Consider the following 22913-nt stretch of genomic DNA (forward strand, 5'->3'; position numbering starts at 1 on the left):
ATCTTCCTCTCCTGCGCCATCCTTCCACTCTCCCAAGCATGATGTCCCTCTCCAAGGATTGGTCCCTCCTTGCAACATGCCCAAAGTATGTCAGATGAAGTTTCAGAATCCTTGACTCCAAGGAGCAGCCCGGCTTCACCCTCTCCAGGACAAACCTGTTTGTTCTCCTAGCAGTCCATGGTATATTCAACACTCTTCTCTACCACCACAGCTCAAAGGCATCAATTCTCTTTCTATCATCCCTATTCATTGTCCAACTCTCCAATGTATAGCATGTAATTGCAAAGACCATAGCCTGGATCAGGCACACCTTAGTCTCCAGCCTGATGTCGTTGCACTCCAGTACTCTTGAGAGGTCCCTCACAGCTGACTTTCCCAATGCAGTTTGTCTCTTGGTTTCCTGGCTGCTGTTACCAAGAGTATTGACTGTGGAACCAAGTAAACTAAAACTGTTAAATATCTCAATCTCTTCACCATCCATACTGATGCTGTTAATTGGCCCAGAGGTGAGAATCTTTGTTTTCTTGATGCTGAGCTTCAATCTATATTGAAGACTGCAGTCCTTGACCTTCTGCAGAGCCAAAGAGGAGGAAATAGAAGATTTCTATCAACTTCTGCAGTCAGAAACTGATCAAACATGCAATCAAGATGCGTTGATAATAATGGGCAACTGGAACGCAAAAGTTGGGAACAGGAAAGAAGGATCAGTAGTTGGAAACCATGGGCTTGGTGAGAGAAATGAGGCTGAAGATAGAATGATAGAGTTCTGCACATTCAATGATTTATTCATTGCAAATACCTTTTATAAAGAAACATAAACACAGGCTATACACATGGATCTCACCTGATGGTATGCATAGGAATCAAATCAAATGCATTTGTGGAAAGACTCGGTGGAAAAGCTCAATATCAGCAGTGAAAACCAGGCCGGGTTCTGATTGTGGGATAGACCACCCACTACTCATATGAAAGTTCAAGCAGAAGTTGAGGAAAACTAAATCAAGTCCACGGGGACCAAGATTTGACCTTAAGTCTGTCCCACTCAAATTTCAAAACCATCTCAGGAACAGGTTTGAGGTTTTGAGCACCAGTGAGCATAGACCAAATGAGCTCTGGGAGGATAGCAAGAAAATTGTCCATGAAGAATGCAAAAGATCATTACAAAGGCTGAAGAAGAAGAAAAGACCAAGATGGATGTAAGATGAGACTCTGAGTATTGCATTAGAGCGCCGAGATGCCAAATCTAAAGGAAGAAATCAAGAAATCAAAGAGCTGAATAGAAATTTCAAAAAGCAGCTCGGGACGACAAAGCAAGATACTATAATGAAATGTGCAGAGAGCTGGAGTCAGAAAATCAAAAGGGCCGACCTTGCTTAGCATTTCTTAAGCTGAAGGAATGCAAAAACAAATTCAAGCCATGGGTGACAATACTTAAGGATAGTTTGGGTAGAATGTTAAATGATCCAGAAAGTATCAAGAGAAGATGGAAGGAGTACACAGAGTCACTGTATCAGAAGGAATTGGCTGACACAGAGGAATTTAATGAAATAACATATGAGAAAGAACCTATGGTGATGAAGTAGTTCAAGTTGCTCCAAAGGAATTGGCTAAAAGCAAGGCTCTAGGAGTTGACAGCATACCAGTTGACTTATTCAACAAACAGACACTGCCCTGGATGTGCTCACTAAGTTATGCCAGGAAATCTGGAGGATAGCCAGCTGGCCAACTGACTGGAAGAGATCGATATCACTTCCCATTCCAAAGAAAGGTGATCCAACAGAGTGTGGAAATTATTGAACAATATCATTGATAGCACATGAAAGCAAGATTCTGCTGAAAATTATCCAAAAACGTTTGGAACAATATGTCAGCAGAGAACTGCCGGATGTGCAGGCTGGATTTAGAAGAGGCCATGGTGCTAGGGATATTATAGCTAATGTTAGATGGATCTTGGCAGAAAGCAGAGAATACCAGAAGAGTGTCTATCTGTGCTTCACTGACTATACAAAGGCTTTTGACTGTGTGTATCCCAACAAACTATGGCTGACTCTGAGAAGAATGGGAATCCCAGAACATCAGAAAGAGGGTCCGTCAGGGATGTATTTTGTCTCCATACCTTTTCAATCTGTATGCAGAACAGATCATCCAAGACGCTGGGCTGTACGAGGAGGAATGTGGCATTAGGATTGGTGGAAGAGTCATCAACAATCTGTGTTATGAAGATGACACAATCCTGCTTGCTGAAACTGAGGAGGTCCTGAAGTGCTTGCTGCAGAGGGTCAAGGACTGCAGTCTTCAAAATAATGTTAAGCAAGTGAATTTATTGACTGTCTTGCTATCGCTCATTTCACATTTCTGATAATAATAATCTGCTCTCTGGCTTTTTGATCATTAAGGAGGTGGCAGGCAAGCAGCAATAACTGTGGAGTCATCCTCTCCCTCAAGGAGGCTCCCGAGGTGGCCCTTGGAGAGGTAGTCTGCACAGACTTGTGCCATTCCCCATGGAAGAGGTTCTGTGCCCACCTATGACAACATTAAACCCGTGGGCCAAGGGGACATCTGTTTTAGGTTCTCAGTTTGTATGTATTCTGAAACCTTGCAGCATAAAATTAGTGAAGGATGGGAAAGGTGGAGACAAAGAGATATTGGAGCGAGTGTTTAAAAGAAGTGTGTGCAAGTTTAATGGCATCCCCAGGGAGCTGAACTGGGCCTGAAGCCTGTGATTTGGTGAGGCTCCTGGATCCTGACACAGGGCTTCTTGTAATGTAGGAGTGGAGTCCTAGAAATGGTAGAAATGGCCCAGCAAGGGATGCACTGACCCAGCACAGGAGGAAGGTGAAATCAGTAAGCTGTGGGTCCAGTCACACAGCCCCATTTTATCCAGTTTTGCCTCTTCCAGATGTGTCTCTATGGAGTAATAATCCTTTACTGGATTTACCACAGTGATAAGCACACCTGTGCATCTTAGATATTATTATTTCTGTGATCTTATGGTCTAAAAATTGGACAGATGATTGGTCTGAAACAGAAAAAAGTCCTTTTTTCCCCCCACAAGGCATTTGTTTCACATAAAGACCAGGTATTTGGAATCTAATGAAGTTGATAAATGAGGAGAGTGTTAGATATCAAAACCTTTTTAAGACTGGAACTTAGGTAAGAAATGTAAAAAATTAGGAAGAATTTGTTCTTTTTATACGTTTTTATATTTTTAAATTTTACATTGGTTTGATTACAAAATTCATATGCATTGTATTTCACTCTATTCTTCATTCATACTGTGTTTCATATAGTCATTCCCATGCATTGTTGTTATGTGCTGTTGACTTGCCTATAACTCATAGCAACCCCTGTACAACAGCTCTGAACCCTGCTCTATTCTGTGCCGACCTTATTGTCTCTGACACACCTAGCCCATTACCCCAGTTATTGAGTCAGTTCATCTCATTGAGGGTCTTTGGACCCATCCTTGGAGTGACATCATGCTTGGAAGGGTTGAGGGACAGTGCAAGAAAGGAAGACCCTTTGGCTCAAGATAGAGCAGGGTTCAGAGCTGTTATACATTGGGTCACTATGAGTCACAGGCGACTTGACAGCATATAACAACAACAACAACCATCACCAAAAGGTTGGACGTTAAACCCTGCAGGGGAGGTTGTACTCTGTCCTTCAGGGTCACTGTAAGTTGCAATTGACTTCATGACAGTGGGTTTGATTCTTGACCCTTCATATCCTTTCTGGTGATCTAGTCTGTTTTCTTTCTAAATAAATTTTATAACTGTCATCCCTTTCATTCCAAGGTTACCACTATCTCCCTATTTTAAACTTTTATTATCTTGTGCCTTTATTATTAGAATAACATTCAAATTCTTAGGCTCTCGCCTCAACTCCACTTTTATCATAATTTAAAAGATATTAAGAATGAAACAGTGAATACTTGCAAAGCTATCATTCAATTAAAAATTTTTTCTTTCTTGTTTGTCTTCAGGCACTATCATGACAACACTACCTTAAGTGTAGTTAATCTCATTTACGTGTCCTTCTTTATACTTTTAATGCATGTATGTGTGTATACATGTATACATGTATACATGTAATATATATATGTGTGTGTGTGTATATATGTATATATAATGTTTATGATACATACGATGTTGTTATGTATGATTGAGTTGGAACTGACCCATAGCTGACCCTCCAGTGGGTTTTCAGAGGCAGTTAATCTCACGGGAGGAGATTGTCCATCCTTTTCCTGCAGAGCAGTTCGTGAATTCAAATTATGTGCCTTCAGGATTGCAGCACAGCTTCTTGCCACTAGGCAACCAGTATATATGACATGTATGTTATATAGTGTATGTGAGTATAATCTCATTTACATGTCCTTCTTTATACTTTTAATGTATATATGTATGTGTGTTTTTATTTTTAATGTGTGTATGTGTGTGTGTGTGTGTGTATACCAAGTAAGGCAAAACATTTTGTGTGTTTTCAAGTTTTTATGAGTGGTGCCATCCTTTCTATAATTCTTCTTTGACTTGATGATTTTAATCAGCATTATGCTTGTGGGAGCTATATAGCTTAGTGAATTGGATGTATAAAGCACACTTTATTCATTGAGTTTATTATTTAGACACTTGACAGTCCATCCTTTACTGCTTAGAACTTTTAAAATGTCCTTTGCCTAAAGAATAAGGGTCAGATTTCTTTAGATATCTATGTGTGTTTGTGTGTGTACCGTCAAATCGGATCTGACTGGTACAGGAAGTGTTTAGGTATCTGTAAGCTTCCTTTAGTCTCATTTGGAATCTCATTTTCCACTGATATTCGTTATTTGACTTGCTCACTGTAATTGTACATGAGCTCTTTTGATTGCTCTTGTGGCTATGTGTTGTTAAGTCAGAACTGACTCACAGCTGACCCTCCAGCAGGTTTTCAGTGGCTGTCAGTTGCACAGGAGATTACCTGTCTTTCTTTTGTTGAGCAGCTAATGGAGTCAATCCATGTGTCTTTGACTTGGCAGCACAACTCTCTACCTACTAGGCCACAATATTCTCATCATCTGAATGCTGTTCCTCTTTCTTTCTACCTAACTACATTCCTAACCATTTGAGGTTTTTTTATCATTTAATTCTATATGTATTTATGCTTTTGTTTACCAAGTAATTTCAAATTTTTGAGAGATTATCTTCTATATAATATGTGTCTCTATCAGACATCACACTATAATCTTTTGTACAGACTTGATTTTCAAAAAATAATTGGTGATTACATTCGAATTTGCAATTTGTGTGATCCGTATTAAAAGGAAAATAGAAGATATTAAGGTATCTTTGGGCTTCAGTTTAATAATAATAAAAAAGAATCATCTTCTATAGTTACACCTTTCCAGCAATTTCTCCATGCTAGAGGCTCTTATTGTTTAAAAACTATTTATTATATCTGAGTGTTCTCAGCCAGAGCAAGAACATAATGAGAAACAATAATCAAATACCTCGCCACAATTTGCATCTGACTTGCTTCAGAGTCCTCTTACATTAAATAGACAAAAGCCCTTTACAAATTGTTGTTATGATCCTGTAATTATATCTCTGCCAAGTATCACCTAACAGCGCTAATTATGGAAATGTAAGACCCATGGTAAGTCCACACCTGTATGTGTGTTCTGAAGTTCCTTTGTATTGCTAAACTGGAAGCAAACATTGAAAAGTAGGGAAATTAAAAGTTTAAGATTACAATGAATAAAATAGGTTTGATACCCTCTCCCCCCACCAAAAAAATAAAAATAAAATAAAAAGTAGTGACAGAGTCTGTGGAAAGACATTGTATCTGCCTTCATGTATTTGAAGGACTATGTTGTGGTGACATATTAGTCTTATTGCTAGAACTCAGAACTGTAAACTGAAGTTGTAGGTAAGGCATTTTAAGGGAAGAGCCATCCACTATTGTCAGCTGTTCAGATGTGAACGGTGCTTCCCTGTGAGGGAGTAAATTTACTATGCCTGCTATATATTGGAAAACAGACTGAGTTTGCACCTATTCAGTATGCAGGAGGCTCAATTTGGCCTTAGTTCAAAGGTTCAGTATTAACCGAGTGGCATAATGTTACACGTGAGGTCAGCAATTCAAATCCACAAGCCCTTCTGTGAGAGAAGAATGAGCAATCTTCTTGTAGAAGGGTTTATAGCCTTGGAAACTGGATTGGGGAGTGGGGTCTATGCTGTATATAAATCTACTTGTTTTCTCTCCAATCCATTTTTATTGTTGTTTTACAAAATTTGAGTGATGTGGGAGAGGTAATGATTTATCTATTTTGGCTTACCAGTGTATAGTCCACACTTTTATGAGTCCTTAAATTTTCTCTAGACTCTAGCTGTTAATGCTATTGTTTGGGGCCTTCACTTTATGTCCAATGCCCAGTGACCTGTGACAACAGAAACAAACCTGCTTAGTATGTGCGGGAACAGCCACACAATCTCTGCTGTCTTTAATCCTGTTGCTGCAGCCACTGTATAAATTTATCTCACTGAGGGTCTTCTTCTCCTTCAGTGAGTCTCTGTTTTCTAAGCATGATGTCCTTCTCCATGGACTCGTTTCCTCCTGATAACATGCTCAAAGTACAGGAGATGGAGTCTCCACATCTTTGCTTAAGAAGCACTCTGATTGTGCTTAATCCAAGACACATTTGTTTCTTCTGTTGGTATCTCAGATGATAAATACATGTATTTAATAGAGTGCTGGTGACCTAGTGGTAAGAAGCTGTGTTGCAATCCCAAAGGCATACAGTTTGAATCCAACAGCTGCTCCACGGGAGAAAGGTGAACAGTCTCCTCCTGTGCAATTTACCATCTCTGAAGACCTCCTGGAGGGTCAGCCATGCGTCGGTTCTGACTACATAGCACATAACAACAACTTGTTTTAATTAATATGTTAAAATTTAATTAATAATTTTTATAGTGAATATTTTGTTTATTTAAATGAGCTTTTTGCTATTATAAATTATGCTGCCATAAATAACTTTAGCCATATAGTTTGCTACTCATAGAGCTGATAATTTCAAGAAAAACTTTGAAAAGCAAAATTTATTAGAATTAAAGACAATTCATTTGGAAAGTTGCTTAATGCTGCATTATACCCAGGCAAGTTAATTATTGGCGCTTCTAGTTTTTTTTGAGATTGATGTGTATGTAATTGTATGTTAATGTGTATGTGTTGTTGTTGTGAGCCACTGAGTTTAAACCAATTAATAAATGACCCTCTAGCAGGTTTTCAGAGGCTGTAATTCTCAAGGGAGGAGATTTCCCATCTTTGTCCCATGGAGCAGCTGGTGAATTCAACTTTTTACCTACTAGGTCACCGGAAAACACACACACACACACACACACACACACACACACACACACACTCTCTCTCTCTCTCTCTCAATATGTAAAATTTTTTTTCAATATGTAAAATTTTAAAGCTACCTCAAACTAGAAGAAACAATATAATAATAGTACAATGAACATTTAGTTCCCTAAATTGAGGGTAGTTTGCTAACTTGATGATACATCAAACTCAAACATCTTAGTGCGTATTTTCTATAAATAAGGGCATTTTCCTATGTAACCACAGTACAGGCCGCAACAAGATAATATAATTCTTAGACCACATTCAAGATTTTTGTCAGTATTATTGTTATTTACAGCAAAAGGTTCAGACCAAGGTGTTACATTTTGTGTTTATGTTTCTTTGGCTTCCTTCCATCTGGAACAGTGATTCAGTCTTTGACTTTTATGTCTTTGACACATTTTTAGCTTATAGGTCAGCTGTTTTATAGAATGCTTTGCAATTTGAGTTCCAGTCCAGTTTTAATATTTAGGAAGACTCATTAATAAATGAATTACAATTCTTTTTTTAAAGTGTGGAAACTCTATGTGTGTGTGTCTTTTGAATGTATATGTAAATAACGAACAACCGAGAGTCACTATCAGTCATTAAATGAAGAATTGCTAAATAAACAGATTGAATAAAACACATGCAAATGTAATGAAAGACTTGTAACATTCTCCCCTCCATAAACCCCAAGCCTGCTGTCATTCAGGCAATTTAAGTGGAATTTATTCTTTAATTTTAGACTAATGTATGGTTATAACAATGTACAGTTTTTAGATTAATATCTAAGTAAAAGAATTTAAGAGTATAGTTTAATATTGATTTTCTTCTCTCTTAACAGCTATTATCTTCCTAAGAAGTTCACCCAGTGTAATGTTGAAGAGTACCATGACTTCTTAAATAGTGGAGGTGGCGCTTGCCTTTTCAACAAACCTTCTAAGGTAATTAATGTCTGACTGGTGTTATTCACAATGGATCTTTCTTTAGAATTTTAAGTATAAAACCTCAACCACTGGCTATCGAGTCTTAGAAAAGAAAGCTATTGAATTTGGGCTATAGGTAACATTTTTAGATATACTAAATATCTCCATTTCAGAGTTGAATATTTTGAACTCTTATTGATAAAAATAGAAAGCCAGGAAAAATAAAAGCAGGTGCTTTCTGGAAATATTTAGTTTTATTTTTACATGGATGATTCATGGTTAGCTTACGAAGATGTTTTAATTTTGCCTTTCTTTTCTATTTCCTTAAGGTTTGGTGGAGTTTTTTTTTTGTTGTTGTCTGTCTTTTTTTTTGTTTTTAAACCCTTTGGATTCTCAACCACAACTCATGAAGCATTCTGAATGCTTAGTTACTGATGTTAGTCATGATTTGCATTACAAGTACTTTTCAGTATGAAAACCAAATCTTAAAGCAGCAAAGCGGAAAAAAAATCTTTCCTAAGACTCTTGGTCTTTTACAACTTGCACATCAGTCTTGGTTACTGATTGTAAGGGAGATCTTCCTCAAATGTTCTCAATGCTTTGCATGCATATAAAAATGCCTTTTGTTTGTTAATCATGTGAACATGATTCTGTACACCACAACTTTACGACACTGTCATCAGTTACCTGATTTCACTCTCAACTCACTGTGGTGATATTTAAGAAATGTATCCTATTGCATTGAAAAATAATCACCCTTCCTTAAGAGTTGTTTAAATGAAATTACTATTGCTGGAAGAAATTTTTTTTTTCCAAAAATAGAGATTTTGAACCCAACCTAAGAGAATAACCACATTTTCATATATTTCAGTTTGACTTTCAGAGTTACCTCATTTATGATTATTGTTTTCAATTGGAAATCAAATACAATAATCGGTTGCTTTCATGGGAAAGGAGATTGGAGTCAAATAGATTTTTTTAATTGTTGAATTTTTTATAAAAGGGAATTGATCATTGTATCAGACGCATGAAAACAATTATTTATAAATTTTACCTGTCACTATAGGATGAATTCTTCTCTAAAGCTAATAAAACTAATGCATGGCTAAAAATGAAGAGGAACAGTCTTAAAGTGTATTCTCATACAAGATAAAAATTAATTTTTGGACAAATAATTCTATTCTTTGCAAAGATACATTAGTAGTAGGAGCTATATTTCACACAGGAGGAACATTAAAAATAAATCAATATATTTATTATGATTTGTGACACTTTCCTCATTATTTTTAAAATAATTTTGTTTTAAAAAAAGAAACAAGGAAAGTGATCCTTGTCACAGTTCTGTGATATAAATGAACTAGCCCTGTTCAGATATTAAATAATGAGAATCTGAGAGAGTAAGCAGTTTGCTAAAGATAAGAAATTGAATCAGAATTTGTATCTAGACATTTTGTCTATAATCTCACTTTCAGTAAAAAAATGATATTTTAGGAATTAACCTGATATGGTTTTATTCAGTGATTAGATTATCTTTTCTTTTAGTAGTATTTACTAGATACTAGTTTGTTAGTGGTAAGGAATTATACTGTCAGTGCAAATGTACACGGTTCGAACCCACCACCCACTGCCAGAAAAAAAGGTGAGTGGTCTTTTCCTATGCAGTCTACCACCTCGGAAAACCCATTAGACGGTTAGCTATCAGTCAGTTCTGACTCAGTGGTGGTGCTGTTATTGTGTATCAAGTGGAAACCCTTCCGGCAGGTTTTCAGAGGCAGTTAATTTGCAAGAGTGGAGATTTCCCATCCTTCTCCTGAAGAGCTGGTGTGTTCAAACAGCAAGCCTTTGGGCGTGCAGTGCAACTTCTTACTGCTAGGTCACAAGAACTCCCAAGTCTCGAAGGTACACAGCAACAATTGGTATATATATTATATATGTACATGTGATTAAATCAGAAAGAGATACAAAAGGAAATACTTCTGTCCTAAAACTCCCAGTTGTAAAGTCACCCTTCTTAGAGAAGGTCAATAAAAATCTATTTTGGAATGTAATTACAATTATGTGTATATATAACTGGCAATTTTAGATCCTTTGAATTGGATCTTTGATTTGGAATGAAAGCCTTGATTTCTCTGTGTCTGTTCCCTTTCTGGTTTTCATCCCACAGCTTCTTGACCCTCCGGAGTGTGGCAATGGTTTCGTTGAAACTGGAGAGGAGTGTGACTGTGGGACTCCTACAGTAAGTTTGGTGGTTGTGAGGATGTTTTTCCATGTTAAAACGGGGTTATCCGAGCTCTGAACATTGGGATGCACTCAAGTAGCCTGGGAATGTCAGAGAATTTGCAGAGCAGAAACTGTAATTGCGAGGTACTCATCTTACTCATTGCTGTCAAATCTAAACCAATTCATAACGGACCTTCCCGAGAGTTTCTAAGTCTATAAATCACATGGAGAAATGATAAATCTTTCCCCTTCAGAGCCTCTTGCGGATTCAGATTGGTAGAGAGGCACACCTGTGGGTTAGCAACGCAGCTCCCCACCTGCTGTACTAGCAGATGTCCCTGCACTTATGTTGGTATGCACCTCCCCACATACAGTATGAGCAGACCTCCCTGCACTTACATGGGTGAGAATGCTGTGTGCTGTCGAGTTGCAGCCAACCACAATTACTGTAGAAGATACTCCAGTAAATTTTAGGAAGTGCTGTTGTTTTTTGAGATCTTAAGAATGTTTCTGTTCCTCAGGAATGTGCCCTGGAAGGAGCGGAGTGCTGTAAGAAATGCACCTTGACCCAGGACTCACAATGCAGTGATGGCCTTTGCTGTAAAAAGTGCAAGGTAAAGGAATGTTGATTAATGATCAATTGGAAGGGGAAAAAAAGATCATACACAATTAAAATATTAGAGCCATGCAAATATAGTCTAATATCAAGAATTGTCTCTAGCAGAGATTAAGTGAGACAGTGCTATGTGCCTTACCTGAAATACACTTTATTATCCCTATAAATGTATTCCTGAAATCCAGCCACTATTACTCCCTTCTAAATATCAGAGAAGGGAGCTCTGGTGTCTTGTATACCATTGAGTCAGAACTGACCAACAGCTGACTCTTCAGCAGGTTTTCACAGGCAGTAACTTTCACAGGAGTTGATTGATCATCTTTCTCCACGGAGCAGCTGGTATTTGAACTGTAGACCTTTAGGTTGGCAGAGCCATGCCTTTACAGTAAGACACCAGAGCTCTCTGGTATCTTCTTGCTTGGAGAGGGACATGCTTCAGAAGGTGGAGGGTCAACAAAAGAGAGGAAGACCCTTCCAAGGGTTGCTATGAGTAGAACTCAACTCTATGGCATTTAGCAACATCAACAAGAACTACTTTGTTGAGCAGTCTCCTCCCACCCAATTTACTGCCTCTGAAAACTCATTGGAAGGTCAGCTCTGAGTTGTTTCTGACTAGACAGTATACAACAACAATAACAATCTTTGCTGATGTCTGCTTTCCCTTGCAAAGCTGTGTCTATTTAATAGACTTCTCTTTTTCATCTCCGGTTTAGTGTATCTCTGGTATTCATATTTGTTATTAGTGTGTATGAGAATTTAGAGTGCATTCTAACATACATATCCGAGATCATCTTCCCAACAACCCGCCCTCCCAATCACCACATAGCCCACATTTTAGCCTTTATATCCAGACAGTTATTTGGGCCTTACCTTAATTGATGCTTTTTTCTCTTCTCATATAAAATCTGGCACAATATTCTCATTATTTCCAAGGTTTTTAGGGAGGCAGAGCCACGTAGTTGCAAAGTAGCTTTCAGTAAATATATGTTGAATGGATGAGTAAATCTGCACAACACTCTTTTTTTTATTATCTTTTTTTTTTTGCACAACACTCTTAATGACTTTTTGCAATTACCTAATTTGAGTCGAGTGAGTTGTGTGCTAAGAACTTCTAATTTATAGTGTCTTTAATCAAGGTTTATCAACCCTGGCAGTTCTGACATGTTGGGCTGGATACTTTTTTGTTGCGAGTTTGGATGTTATATGGTAATTAACTGCATCCCTGGCCTGAATGCACTAAATGCCACTGTCATTCCTCACAATTAAAGACACCCAGTCTCCAGACATTGCCAAGTGTCCCTTTATGGTGCAAAATCAGCTGAGGTTGAGCTCATAGCTACACCTCTGGGATAAGCTTAATTATTGGAGTTTTCCAGTTGAGCAAGCTGGCCTCAAGTAGTTAATGACCTGTGCAGGCTCACTCAGTGAGCAAGGAGGAAATGTGGAATCCCATCCCAGATCTCCTGGCAGTGGTTTGTCTTGTTTCCACTCCACCGCTATGTCTCCTGGCAATGCCGCAGAAGACAAGTAAGTCTCTAGCAGGAATCTCTGAAAGCACGCTCGAAAAAAGGAAGGTGGAACTAACGTTGAGCAGACATGCTTTCATTTTGGCTCCCTCAGCTGTTTATTCTGTTGGCTTCTCCATATGCCATAACAAGTGATAGGGAAGTGTTCATCTTACCCCGCACCCGTACTTTAGTCTCCCCATCTATAAAGCTCAAAAACTCAAACCCATAGTCCTAGAGTAGGAACTAGATCGCAACTGGCCCTCCAGTGGGTTTTCAGAGACTGTACATTGCACCAGAGAGTTCCCGCCAGCAAGCAAGGTTGTGTCATCTCTTCCTGCAATCCTGATACCACATAGTTTACAAAATAAATTACAGCTATACCAATAAAGTAAGGCCTTATTTGTTCTTTTCCCCTCTCCTTTCAGTTCCTGCTCCACTTGTACTTTGGGCTCTTCAGTGACTCAAAGGTAGCATAGTGAATGGGGCTGAAGATGCAAAATCCTCTGTATCCATTTTTTTATCTTTTCAATCTGTATGTGAAACAGATTATTTGGGAGGCTAGACTTTATGAGGGGGAATGTGGCATAAGGATTGGAGGAAGATTCATCAACAACCTGCATTATGCAGATGTCACAACCTTGCTTACGGAAACTGAGGAGGACCTGAAGCATTTGCTGCAGAAGGTCACGAACTACAGTCTTGAATATGGATTGAAATTCAACATCAAGAAAACAAAGTTTTTCACCATTGGGCCAATTAGCAGACCATGATATATGGAGAAGAGATTTAGCTTGCTAGATTCCACAGCCAACACTCTTGGAACCAGTAGCCAAGAAATCAAAAGAAAATTGCACTGGGGAAAATCTGCTGTCAGGAGTCTCTCCAGAGTGCTGAAGAGCAAGATGCCAATCTAAAGGCTAAGGTGTACCTGGTCCAGGCCATGGTCTTTGCAATTACTTACTTTGCATCCAGTGACTAGACATGACAGAAGAAGAATTGATGCCTTTGAGTGGTGGTGCTGGACTGAACTGCCAAGAGAAGTAACATATCTTGAAGGTGAAACCAAGCTGCTCCTTGGCTGCAAGAATTTTGAGGCTCCATCTCACATACTTTGGGCATGTTGCCAGGAGGGACCAGTCCTTGGAAAAAGACACCAGGCTTGGAAGAGTGGAGGGACAGCACACATCCAAAAGAGAATCAGAGCATGTAAAGTTAAATTGTCTTGAGTATTTATTTATTTGTATGGCTACTTAGCTGCACAAAAATTTCTTCTCACAAGCAGAGTTCTTTTTTCTTTAAAGACTTTTTATTATTATTTGAGTTAATGTTTCCCAAAGCATATTGGTTTTTCATAATATAATTGATACATTTTTTCCCATTCATTCATTATTGCATTTTCCTCCCTCCCCACCCCTCCCTCTCATTCGCTCTTCTCTTTGAACAGTAAAAGTCTTTCATTGTTATATAATCCCTCCCCCACATGCACTCTGCTATGCAGCCTACATTCTGGACACAAGAAGAGTTTGTGTGTCCTGTTATCATCAGAGTTCACAGTGTCTGGGATAGTGCCTGGAACATTCTAAGTGTCCTGGAAATACTTGATGAATAAATGAATGAATAAACAAATTTTGTTCACATCCTCTGAAATATATCATCTAAAATCCTGATGGTAGTTGACAGTTTGCTGTGCTTGTTATGAGAACAGCAGGAGACTTGAATGCCTGGAGGGTTTGTAAGCAAGGGGAAGAAAAACAAAATGAAGTTATGTAGGAAGGAGGAAGGCCAGAGATTGTATATGTTCATAGACCAAAGAAAAATATAGGGCCCAGCCAGAATAGTAACATTTGTTTTGGGGGAAGCAGGGTGTTGTGATTAAAATGGGGCAGGAGGAGGATAATAAATTAGCTCTTTCTTACCCTATTGTGTTTTGTTGTAACTGTAAGTGTATAAAAAAACCAGCAAACAGACAAAAATAATAGTAACATCAGAATAGAATTTGAAAAAAAGATTGAGAACTATGTAAAATTAGCATAAAGGAAGTGGGGAGAATAGGAGAGGTAGTCGTGCTGGAAAATTCTAACTTGTGCCGTTTAGGCCAAAATGTTAGTCTTCCTTGGCAGAGAAAAAAAGGAATCTGTTGGCCTAGTGGTAAGAAACTGTGCTGCAATCCCAAAGACACAAGGTTTGGATCTACCAGCTTCTCCATGGCAGTAGGATGGACAATCTCCTGTCATGTGATTTACTGTTTCTGAAAACTTGCTGAAGGGTCAGCTATGGGCTACGTCCAACAACAACAACTATATGATAAAGGTAGCAAGAAGAACAAAATGTAAAGTATAAATCCAAGAGTTATTTGGAATAAGGAATTACTTGAATTTGCACAACTTGCTGCTCAAATGGAGATTTCATCAAGCACTATTCTGTTTTTTAGGAGGACATCATAATGTTTATATGTGATGAATATGTAAATTACTTCACACACAAGCTACTTGCTCTTAAACCTATTAAATTTGCGTTTTCACTCAGTTACTATGGTTTTTACAAACTACCATTTTAAGATAGTTTGAGATATTAAAACAAAAACCCAAACAGATGGTTTGAGATGTTTACTTAGAGGAAATTGTGATAACTAACTCCCAAATCTGCCGTCACCGTTGTACAGTTTTCCACGTTAATTCTTGTTCCTTTTAGTTTCAGCCTATGGGGACTGTGTGCCGAGAAGCAGTGAATGATTGTGATATTCATGAAACGTGCTCAGGAAATTCAAGCCAGGTAATTGCTAAAATAATTGTTTTAAAATACCCATAGTTTTCGATTTGATTCCAGTTCAATGATCCTATCAGACAGAATAGAAGTATCCCCATTTGGGGATTTCCAACACAGTATTTAGAAACTTGCTTGTCACCGTCTGCCTGTTTAGCCTAAGCTAGAGAGCCAGCCTCATTTCTATGCGTTGGTGAACTGTCATGCTCTTTTCAAAACTTTAGAAGGTCCGATAGCGTAGTTTAGGGAGTTGTGCTGGTAACCCAAAGATGGTACCTCTCTGCTAGTTCCAGTCCACCAGCAGTTCCTCAGGAGAAGATGGACAGTTTCCTCCCATTGAGATTTGCCACTTGAAAGCTCAATGGAAGGTCTCCATGAGTTGACACCAACTCACAGCAATGAATGAAAGAGTGAGTTTTAAAGGTTAGATCACCTTCCAAAATTTTGTTCTTGTTTTTCCATGTTGTGAACTATCTATGAAGGTTCTTTTAAGACAATGCCCTGCTCTCCCCAGTGTCACATCATCTGGAACATTTTTTTTCATTTTATAATTTATTTATTTTTCATTTCAATGAACATCTACAGAGATTTTGGAATTCATTCATTGTTGCACTTTTCTCCCCACCCACTCACCCCCACCCCCACCCCCAGTTCACTCCTCTCCTTGAAAAGCAAAAGAAAAACTCCTTCATTGGTACACAATCCCCCCCCACCCCCACACCTCCCCACTCCCACCCCAAGTATACTCCACTCTGAAACCCTCATTCCGGACTCTTATGATAATCATAATGCCCTAAAATATATTAATTTTAAACTATTCTCTCCCTTATCGGCTTCAATGCAGTAAACATAATTTACCCAGTTTTTCTCAGTCTTACCCCCATCCCAATGTCAGCCTCATTCTACAACAGTAGCACCATATAATATTTGTCCCTTTGTGACTGAGATATTTCACTCAGCATAATGTCCTCCAGGGTCTCCCATTTTGAATAATATTGCATGAATTCCTTGTTTTTCAAAGCAGTGTAGTATTCCATTGCGTGAATATACCACAGCTTCTCTATCCATTCGATTGTTGATGGGCACTTAGGTTGTTTCCAACTCCTTGCTATTGTGAACAAAGCCACAATAAACATGGGTGTGCATATATCTGCTTGGATGTTATTTATGGTCTCTTTGGGGTATATTCCTCTTAGTGGAATTGCTGGGTCAAATGGTATCTCTATTTGCAACTTTTTGAGAATGCGCATCTGGAACATTTTTCTTCTTTTCATCACAACCACGTTCTTTGTGTCAATAAATTGTCTCCCAGAACAAACTGGGAGGAGGGTAGAGAGAATAGTGCAACAATGAATGAGTGGAAGCCCAAAATCTCTGTAAATGTTTATGAAAATTAATAAAGTATAATTATAGAAAAAAAAAAAGAAAGAAAAAAAAATAGTCTCCCACTGAGTTTCTCTGACTCTATGTGTAGTATCCTTAGAGCAGTAGTACTCAGCTATTTATTCTATAACTCCACTTACCTCCCATTTAAATTCATTGCTAGTAACATTGCTCTGGTAGCCTCATGGTAGGGAGCTGCACTGCAATCCTCAAGGCACCTAGTTCAAATCTACCAGCTGCTCTGTGGGAGAAAAGATGAGAGATCTCCTCCCATGCAATTAAACTGCCTCTGAAAACTCACTGGAGAGTCACCTATGGGTGGGTTTTGACTCAATGGTGCACAACAACAATTACAGTAACAACCTAGTTACTTTTCCTTTTGTATTTGTTTTTGTTCATTTTTATTCTTGTTGGACAATTCCCAGTTTTCATTATCCATCTTTATAAACTATCAAATGACTACCGCCAGGAGATAAAGAGATAACACAACCACCCAGTTTGTGTCTGAGAAGGAACAGATTGGCAGTGATCAACCACCTCTGAAAGAAATGATATTGATAGATCATTGATCATGATGTGTGTCTGTTATTTACATAGTGATTTTTGTCCTGAAGACGTATCAATTACTCTACTTCAGGACTGCTTGTTATTGGACAACATCCTAGTAGCTGAAATGCTCATCAGAAGTGTGTACAAAGCCAAGCCAGGATTGCCTATAGTTCTTTTTCTCCAGTGAGGGGAAATTCAACAGTGGTTTTAATCTTTCTCTAACCATTAAAAATGCTTTATTTTAACAATAATCCTAAAAGATGAAAGATCTTTCATGGAAACTATAATCCAGTTTGGAAGCCGTCTACAGCAGCCAGATTCTACAGAGGTTTGTTTTGCTGGTTCTGGTGAGGATTATGGTTGAATGTTGACTCACTAGTGAGTGGGTGTGAGATTAAGTGATTGGCCTCCTAGTTAAAAACACATTTGGGCCCTCAGGCCTGCGGCCTTCAGGCCTGGTTTTAACTGTTTTTGGTCAAACATTCTTCTAACTGGTATAACACTGGTCTATACATTTGCTGTAGCCGTAGCTTGTGGTTGCTATGATGTTAAACACTGTGACACTGATGTGTCAAATGCGAGAATTGTTACCAATGGCGGACAGTGTCTGGTGGAACTTCCCAAGTAAAACAAACTTGGAAGCAGGAGTGGCATCCACTTCCAAAATAGCTTGCCTCTGGAAACCCTATGAACCTGGAGAAAGGACGAAAGTTATTCAAGTGTCCAGGTCTTGCATTCATAGGGTTGCTATGAGCCATCTATGACTCGATGGCACTTAACAACAACAACAACATCTAATTAGCAATGCTTTGTGATCTGACATTTATTAATGATGATAAGAAATTGAAATGCCTATCTCTTAGAGGAAAAGTTAGTCCTTGGAAAAAAGACATCATACTGGGAATGGTGAAGGGCCAGAGATAGTGAATAAAACCCTCAATGGGACAGATTGACACAGGGATTATAATAATGGGCTCAAACATGTCAGAGATTGTGATGATGGTGCAGGATTGTACCAGGTTCGTATTTGTGGTTCATAGGGTTGCTATGAGTTGCAGTTGACTTGATGGTACGTAACAGCAACGATGTATTTGTACAATTTCCTTAGAAGGTGATTATGCACTCAGTAACAGGAATTTTAAAACAATACTAAATTTAAAAGTGATGTATGACTAAAGATGCTTCTCTTGCTTGAATTCTAATGGCATAAATTGGGAAACATTTTTCATGATTGTTTTAGTACTGTGGCTGTGTGGTTTGTTACTCAGCACTGTTAATAGCCATTAGAAATGATACATGGATCTTTATTATGACATATAGTTCATATTATAAAAATAAAAAGACAAAGCTTCTTATAACATCATTAGGTAGGCTTAGCATCTCAAATTCTATGGACAAAACTGGGGAGAAATGAAAAAAAAAAGTTGCTCTTGGATGTCAGCAGTGTTAATGACTTATTTTTAGATTTTCTACTTTTTAAAAATTACCTGAATAATTGTGTATCTATATGAAGCAAAATTCTTTGATGTTAGTGTCAACATTGAGTCTATGTAGTCAGTTCTTTTATCTTTGCTGCTCTGTCATCAACTGTTTTAGCTTCAGTTAAATTCATATTTTCAAGAGAAAATGCACCAATTGTATTTCTTCTTCCATTTTCTTGACCTTCTTTGTTTACCTTGTGAGAGCATTTAAAATGCTATTTCTGTCATCTGACTTTGTTTCTGTAATGAAAATATTAACTGGATTATTTTAGCTTGATAGTCTCCTCTCAGATTTGGCTCATAGATCTGTTCTCTTTTCCAGTGTGCCCCTAACATACATAAAATGGATGGATACTCATGTGATGGTGTGCAGGTAAGTTATTCCATTTTTTTAATGTTATTCCATTTTTATATACAGTTCTCATGTGTACCAGCATGAAAGAAAGAATGAGATCTGTCCAAAATAAGAATCACATCTGAAGATAAAAGTCTTGTCCATTTGTTGTACAGAGGTAACTTGTGGTTGCTGTGATGCTGAACACTGTGACACTGATGTGTCAGATGTGATAATGGTTACCCATGGCAGACAGTGTTTGGTGGTGCTCCCCGATTAAAACAAGCTTGGAAGCAGGAGTGGCATCCACTTCTGAAATAACTTGCCTCTGGAAACTCTAGGAACTTGGAGAAATGATGAATGTTATAAAAGTGTTCAGGTCTTTCGTTCAAAGGGTCGCTACGAATCGTCTACGACTCAGCGGCACTTAACAACAACAACAACAATACTTTTCTACTGTTTTCAGTGCTTAGAATTTCTTTGTTCATTTGGTGTGAGTAGACATTGCATTGGTAACAGATGTGCCTTTCCATTTTAGGGAATTTGCTTTGGAGGAAGATGTAAAACGAGGGACAGACAGTGCAAATACATCTGGGGGCAAAGTAAGTACATAGTGTGTGGCTTGGCCATTGCTTAAAAAAAAATTTCAAAAAATTTCTATTTTATCCTGGTTTACTTACAGTGTTCGTATACATTGTTTTCACACCAGATCTTTCCCATTTCCTTCACCCACCCCTCCCTTCACCCATCAAATTGTGCAACCCTATGATTAACCTCCCCCCTCCCCTGCCCTGCCCATTCTCACTCCTCTACTTCCACTCTCCCTCCCTTGATCCTCATACACGTTCTATAATAATGATCTTTATACAGTATTTGTCTTTATGGGACTGAGTTAGTTCACTTAGCATAATGATCTCCAGGCCCTCCTAAGGTAAGTAGTGATTTACCAAATTGTTGGCTTCTGCTTGCTGTGTAGTATTGGCTTGGCCATTTTAAAGTAAGCTTTTCTGGAAAACTTTTGTAAGCTCTTAATAGATTTGAAGTCAGTTTTTGACCATTTTGTGATGGGAAAGAGCCTTAAAGCTAATGCAGGTCTTAGCAGTGACACTTTTGTGGAAATTAGAGTAAGGCACATCCTTTGAGAGAACATAGATCCACACACCTTGGCCAGTTGACAGTGCCTTTGGATGAAACAGAAGGTGCCTTTGCTGCCAGGCAGATGAAGCCCACGCCAGGGCACACAGCTTGGAGAGAAGAACAAACCTGGATTTCAGCTCCACTTGTACTTCCCTCAGCTGAGAGCCCTTAAGCAAAACCTGTGCAACCATATGGGATGGACATGTGCCCTGGCCCGGGTATCCTTGACTTAGAACTATAGCCATTTTAAGGAGAACTGCTTTTTCCTCTTTGAATATCTTCCTTATTTTAGCCATCTTTCCTACTTAGAAGTAACCTTCTGTTGAGATAGCTCTGCCAAAAAGTAATGTTTTTGTTATCCCCTTCTAAGTTTGCATATTTTCAGAAGAACTATATAACATTTATATTAATGTTTCTAGATTTCTATTTAAATATTGTATATTGAATTTTTTCCTAAGGGATCATTAGTTCTTCTGAAACAGTTTCTTTTCTGTAATCTTTCAGAAGATAGTTTATTCCAGAAAGAAGGTAAAAAGTAATGAATTATAAAAAAAATAAATTCTAAATTATAGTATACAGTTGCCATGATCCTTTTAGGAGAGAAAGTATCTACATTCTTTTGAGAAACTTGAGAGAAATGTGATTGGGAAAAAATTTAGTCCTACAAGTTTGTACTCTTATCAAAGGCTTATAATTTTTTGTTTTGGTTCTTTCAATTGAGAAAAACCATTAGCTGACAGTAAGACATAGAAACTCCACACACATTTTTAATATACACCAATAATTTGTAATAAAATTCTTTTATGGGTTTTCATATAACTCCATAGACACACCCTGACTTCAGATAAAATGAAAGCCTGACAGAGATGTGTCACACTCTAAAATGCAACTTGACTCAGATTTAGCTTTTCAAGAATTCAAGCTTTTCTGAAAATGGAATAAAATAAAGTTGTTTTGATAGCTGTTAAGAAATGGTGAACAAAGTAGATATTATACCACCATTTTTGCAGCCTTAAGTATAGTGTGTAACAATTTTAATACAATTGTCTAATGACTACCAAAAGCTGCTGAGTGAGAATTTAGTGCGCTATATAGTTCATTGAAGTGAAAGCATAGAGCACTTGTAGGTACTATTTGGTGGCATCTTCCCTGAATGTTGGTCAAAGACTGAGAAGAGTTGTTCTTGCAGCTTAGATTCTGAATCATTCCAGAGATCTAAACATATTGTTGTTATGTGCTGTCAAGTCACCTGCAATTCATAGCAACTCTATACCAATCTCACTGTCTCTGATACACTACCTCCGTTACACCAATCACTGAATCAGTCCATCTCATTGAGGGTCTTTCTCTCTTGCACTGACCCTCCCAAGCATGATGTCCTTCTCTAAGGACTGGTCCCACCTAACAGCATGTCCAAAGTATGTCAGACGCAGATTTAGAATCCTTGCCTCCAAGGAGCATCCTGGTCTCACCTTCTCTAGGATGAATCTGTTTGTTCTCTTAGCAGTCCATTCAATGCTCTTTTCTAGCAACACAGTTCAAAAATATTAATTCTCCTTCTGTCATCCCTGGCCATTGTCCAGCTTTCGGATGCATAGCAAATAATTGCAAATACTATGGCCTGGATCAGGTTCACCTTACTCTCCAGAATGACATCATTGCTCTTCAGTACTTTGGAGAGTTCTCTGATAGTCGACTTTGCCAATGCAATTCGTCTTTTAATTTCCTGGCTGCTGGTATCAAGGTATTGATGGTGGAGCCAAGCAAACTAAAGCTGTTAACAATCTTGATTTCTCACCATCTATTATGATGCTGCCAATTGGCCCCATGGTGAGAATCTTTGTTTTCTTGATGTTGAGCTTCAGCCCATATTGAAGGCTGTAGTCCTTGACCTTCTGCAGCAAGTACTTTAGGTCCTCCTCAGTTTTAGCAAGCAAGATTGTGTCATCTGCATAATGCAGATTATTGATGAGTCTTCCTCCAATCCTGATGCCACATTTCTCCTCATAGAGCCCAGCCTCCCAGATAATCTGTTCTGCATGCAGGTTGAAAAGGTGTGGAGATAGGACACATTCCTGGTGCACACACTTCCCAATTTTGAACCATGCAGTGTTTCCCTGCTCTGTTCTGATGACTGCCTCCTGTACAAGTATAGATTTTGCATAAGCACAATCAAGCATCCTGGGATCCCCATTCTTCTCAGAGTTAGCCAGTTTGTTATGATCCGCACAGTTAAATGCCTTTGCATAATCAATGAAACGCAGATAGACATTCCTTTAGCATTCCCTGCTTTCAGCCAAGATCCATCTAACATTAGCTATAATATCCCTAGTACCACAGCCTCTTCTAAACCCAGCCTCCACTTTGGCAGTTCTCTGTTGATAGGCTGTTTCAGTCATTTTTGGATAATCTTCAGCAGAATCTTGCCTAAATGTGATATTAATGATATTGTTCAATAATTTCTGCACTCTGTTGGGTCACCTTTTTTTGGAATGGAGACAAATAGAGATCTCTTCTAGTCAGTTGGCCAGCTGGTTGTCTTCCAGATTTCTGGGCACAGCTTGGTGAGCACATCCAGGGCAGAGTCTGTTTGTTGAAATATGTTATTTGGTATGCCATCTATTCCTGGGG

The 22913-nt window shown here is 38.4% G+C and overlaps 1 protein-coding gene across 3 annotated transcripts in view; it reads left to right on the top strand.

Annotated features, from left to right (window-relative positions):
- The window catches only part of ADAM22 (ADAM metallopeptidase domain 22), a 290471-nt gene that overhangs the window by 226212 nt on the left and 41346 nt on the right, over nucleotides 1-22913 (top strand). For all 3 annotated transcript variants that reach the window (XM_006891449.1, XM_006891450.1, XM_006891448.1), the window contains exons 15-20: nucleotides 8210-8309; nucleotides 10456-10527; nucleotides 11033-11125; nucleotides 15327-15407; nucleotides 19134-19184; nucleotides 19684-19747. In XM_006891449.1, coding sequence (XP_006891511.1) covers nucleotides 8210-8309; nucleotides 10456-10527; nucleotides 11033-11125; nucleotides 15327-15407; nucleotides 19134-19184; nucleotides 19684-19747 — 461 coding nt within the window. The remainder of the gene's footprint in view (nucleotides 1-8209; nucleotides 8310-10455; nucleotides 10528-11032; nucleotides 11126-15326; nucleotides 15408-19133; nucleotides 19185-19683; nucleotides 19748-22913) is intronic.

The sequence above is a fragment of the Elephantulus edwardii genome, unplaced genomic scaffold (genome assembly GCF_000299155.1).
Source record: "Elephantulus edwardii isolate Elephantulus edwardi_28Jun2011 unplaced genomic scaffold, EleEdw1.0 scaffold00098, whole genome shotgun sequence".
NCBI classification, from domain to species: domain Eukaryota; kingdom Metazoa; phylum Chordata; class Mammalia; order Macroscelidea; family Macroscelididae; genus Elephantulus; species Elephantulus edwardii.